At 71.3% G+C, this 3,876-nt stretch overlaps 1 protein-coding gene across 1 annotated transcript; it reads right to left on the reverse strand.

Moving 5' to 3' along the window:
- Nucleotides 1-350: 350 nt before the first annotated feature.
- On the reverse strand, nt 351-2,362 carry FZD2 (frizzled class receptor 2). The gene has a single exon (XM_015885512.2). The coding sequence runs from the start codon at nt 2,152-2,154 to the stop codon at nt 478-480; it is 1,677 nt and encodes a 558-aa protein (XP_015740998.2). The 5' UTR covers nt 2,155-2,362; the 3' UTR covers nt 351-477.
- Nucleotides 2,363-3,876: the final 1,514 nt, after the last annotated feature.

Below are 3,876 nucleotides of genomic sequence, written 5' to 3' on the forward strand. Positions count from 1 at the left end.
CCCCAGCGCCGTCCCAGCGCCGTCCCAGCGCCGTCCCAGCGCCCTGCTCGACGTGATGGAAATAAAACAGAGCGGCGCGGAGCACAGCGGAGCTTGTTTCACTCTCTGTATTTAAGGCGCAGCTGCCGGGTCGGGTCCGACGCGTCGTTCCGGCGGCAGAGCGGCCCCGAACGCGGCCGGGATCCGGGAGGAGCCGGGAAACGCAGCGGCACAAACGGCGCTTCCTCCTCCCTCGGGTCCCCGCTCCGTCCCACCGGCACTGCGGGAACGGGCCGGCACCGCACCCGGCTCCCCGCTTTGGGATCCGCTTCCCCTCTTTTTAAATAGAAATATATAATTAAATTTACAAGTGCTATTTACAGGTTTAATTACAAAACAACCAACAATAATAACTCGAGAGAGAGAGAGAGAGAGAGAGAAAGAGAGAAAGAAAGAGCTGGGGGGGTGCAGGGCAGCCCTCGTCCTGCAGGGCCGGGCTCACACCGTGGTCTCTCCCTGCCGGCTGTTGGTCAGCCTGGTGTAGAACTTCCTCCACGAGTGCAGCGTTTTGCCCGACCAGATCCAGAAGCCCGACGTGATGCCCACGATCAGGGTCATGAGGTACTTGATCATGTAGACGGTGAAGTCCGGCGTCATGCGGGGCGTGAAGTGCAGCGGGCAGGGGATGGCCAGGCTCTTGCAGTGCTGGCTGATCCAGCTGCGCTCCCAGTGCTGGCGGAAGGCCTGCTCGTAGAAGTAGCAGGCGATGACGATGGTGGCCGGCACGGTGTAGAGCACGCTGAACACCCCGATGCGAACCATCAGCCGCTCCAGCTTCTCCGTCTTGGTGCCGCCGTGCTTCATGATGGTGCGGATGCGGAACAGGGAGACGAAGCCGGCCAGCAGGAAGGAGGTGCCGATGAAGAGGTAGACGAAGAGCGGCGCCAGCACGAAGCCCCGCAGCGGGTCGATGCCGTTGAGCCCCACGAAGCAGACGCCGCTCAGCAGGTCGCCGTCGATCTGCCCCATGGCCAGGATGGTGATGGTCTTGACGGCCGGCACGGCCCAGGCGGCCAGGTGGAAGTACTGCGAGTTGGCCTCGATGGCCTCGTGGCCCCACTTCATGCCGGCGGCCAGGAACCAGGTGAGGGACAGGATGACCCACCAGATGGAGCTGGCCATGCTGAAGAAGTAGAGCATCATGAAGAGGATGGTGCAGCCCTCCTTCTTGGTGCCCTGCACCACCGTGCGGTAGCCGTCCTCCTGGAAGCGCTCGTTGCACACCACGCGCTCCTGCAGCACGAAGCCGGCGATGTAGGCCACCGACACCATGGTGTAGCAGCCCGACAGGAAGATGATGGGCCGCTCGGGGTAGCGGAAGCGCTGCATGTCCACCAGGTACGTGGTGACGGTGAAGAAGGTGGAGGCGCAGCACAGCACCGACCAGACCAGGATCCAGACGCGGGCGAAGCGGATCTCGTCCTCGTTGAAGAACATGTGGCCGTCGGGCCGGGAGGGCTCGCAGGGCGCCGCACAGTCCTTCTCGCCCAGGAACTTGTAGTTGAGGTAGCCGGGCACCTTGAGCGCCCGCGGGCAGTGGAAGGGCCGCTCCGGGGTGGCGTAGCGCGGCGCTCCGGGGGTGCCGTGAGCGGCGGGCGGCGCGATGCTGGTGAGCAGGGAGGCCGAGGAGCCGCCGTCCTCCGAGTGGTTCTGCCCCACGCAGATCTGCTCGGCTCCGTGACGGGGGAAGTTCTCGCAGCGCAGCCGCTCCGGCCACTGGAAGCCGAACTTGTTCATCAGCGCCTCGCAGCCCTGCCGGGCGCGCTCGCAGATGGAGCGGCAGGGCGGGATGGCCTGCTCCAGCACCGTGCACACCGGGGCGTACATGGAGCACAGGAAGAACTTGAGCTCCAGCGAGCACTGCACCTTCACCAGCGGGTAGAACTGGTGCACCTCCAGCCCCGCGTCCTCCTGGTTGGTGTGGCCCAGCAGGTTGGGCATGATGGTCTGGTTGTAGGCGATGTCGGTGCACAGCGGGATGGAGATGGGCTGGCAGAAGCCGTGGTCGGGCACGGAGATGCCCTTCTCTCCGTGCGGCTGCCCCCGGCTCGGCGCGGCGCTCAGCCCGGCCAGCAGCACGGCCAGGGCGGGCAGCGCGCCGGGGGGGGCCCGCATGGCGCCGGGGGGGTCCGCGCTCCGCCCCGCGCCCCTGTGCTCGCCGAGCCCCGCTCCCAGCGCGGCCCTATCGCGCCCTATCGCGGCCCTATCGCGCCCTATCGCGCGGTATCGCGCCGTATCGCGCCCGGAGCCGCCGCCGCGCTCCCACCCGCCGCCTTTGTGCGGGGCGCCGCCGCGGCCCCGCCGGGAGGAGCGGCCCCCCCCGCCCCGCCCCCCGCCCCGCCAATCGCAGCCCGACCCGCGCACGCCCCGCCCCCCCCTGCGGGCCCCCCCGACCCCCCCCAACCCCCCACCCCGCCCCGGGGGCTCCGCGCCCCTCCCCGACCCCCCCAGAAAAACTTTTCGGCGCTGCCCAACTTCTCCCCGTCCCTCCCCCGCATCCCCGGCCGGACCCTCCCGGGCGGAGCTTTGGGCACCGAGCGACTTTTACGGCGACTTTCTCGAGTGCCCCCCCCCCCTTTTATCCCTCTCCCCCCGCACAGCACCGCTCGGAGCCCCGCTGTGCACGGACCCCCCCGTACGGAACCGCTCCGTGGGACGGGGACACCCCGAGCCCAAAGCGGAGCTGTGCGGGGTGCTGACGTCGGGGGGGGATGCTCAGCCCCGGGGGGGCACGGCGGCCCTTGGCGGCAGCTCTGCCCCCCGCCCCCTCCCCGTTGCCGTCAGCTCGGCTGTAGCCGCGCGCAGCAGCCCCGCTCGAAGGGCCCCAGCGCCTTTCACGGCGTAATTGAAACCATCGCGCGGCTGCGGGGCGGGGGGAGGGGCGGGGGGGCGGCGGGCAGAGCGGAACCCCGCGGCCCCGCCCGGGACCCCCGGTGCTGTCCCCGCGGCGGGGGCGGTTGGGACCCGGCCGGGCCGGGCCGGCTCTCGGGGTCCGCTCTCGGGACGGGCAGCCCGCAGCCCCAACCCGCACCGGCGCTGGGGTTGAGCCGCGTTGGGATGGGGGGGAGCATCCGTGTCTGTGCCCCCCTCCCTCCTCCCGGCGCCGGGGGCAGCTCCGGGCACGCGCGGGGACGGACCGAGCCCCCACGGGGACCGCGGGGCGTGGGGACAGCGGGACGTGCCGGCTGAGCGCGGGGTGACCCGGAGCGGGGGTGGAAACCGCGATGGGCAGCGCCGGGAGCTGCGGGACGGCGGGGGGACGGGGAGCTGCGGCGGGAGCCCCGGGGCTCGGGAAGGGCCCCCCGGCCCCGGCTTTGTTTCACACTTAAGAGCCGCTAATTAAAAGCAGGAGCTCGCGGGGCCGCCGGGGGGAGGAAGGGGGGGGGGGGCGGGGGGACATCGGAGCCGACACGTGTCCTGCGTGAGCTGCACACACACGTGTGACCGCCTACGGGGCGGCACCGGGACCCCGAGGGGGGTCGGTGGGGATAAAGGGGGGCGGGGGGAAGGGGGGGCTGCCCTCGGCGCACGGTGACCCCGTGCCGGGGGGGGCTCCCCGAGCGTGTCGGACACGGCCCCGGCAGCGGCCGGCATTGAGCGGAGCGGCGCAATGAAAGGGCGGCTTAAGGGCGTCCCGCTGCGCCACGCGGGGCTGCGCCGTCGGCTGGGCCGCGTGCCGCCGTGCGGGAACGGCCGGGGGGGCTGCGGGGGGAGCGACGTGCGGGGGGAGCCGTGGGGCGGCGGGGCGATGGGGAGATGGGGAGGTGCGGCCGTGGGGAGATGGGGCCGTGGGGCGATGGGGCGATGGGGCCGTGGGGCCTCAGTCCCCGGCCACGC

Source organism: Coturnix japonica, chromosome 24 (assembly GCF_054131305.1).
Source record: "Coturnix japonica strain WE chromosome 24, WE-NBRP24, whole genome shotgun sequence".
Taxonomy (NCBI): domain Eukaryota; kingdom Metazoa; phylum Chordata; class Aves; order Galliformes; family Phasianidae; genus Coturnix; species Coturnix japonica.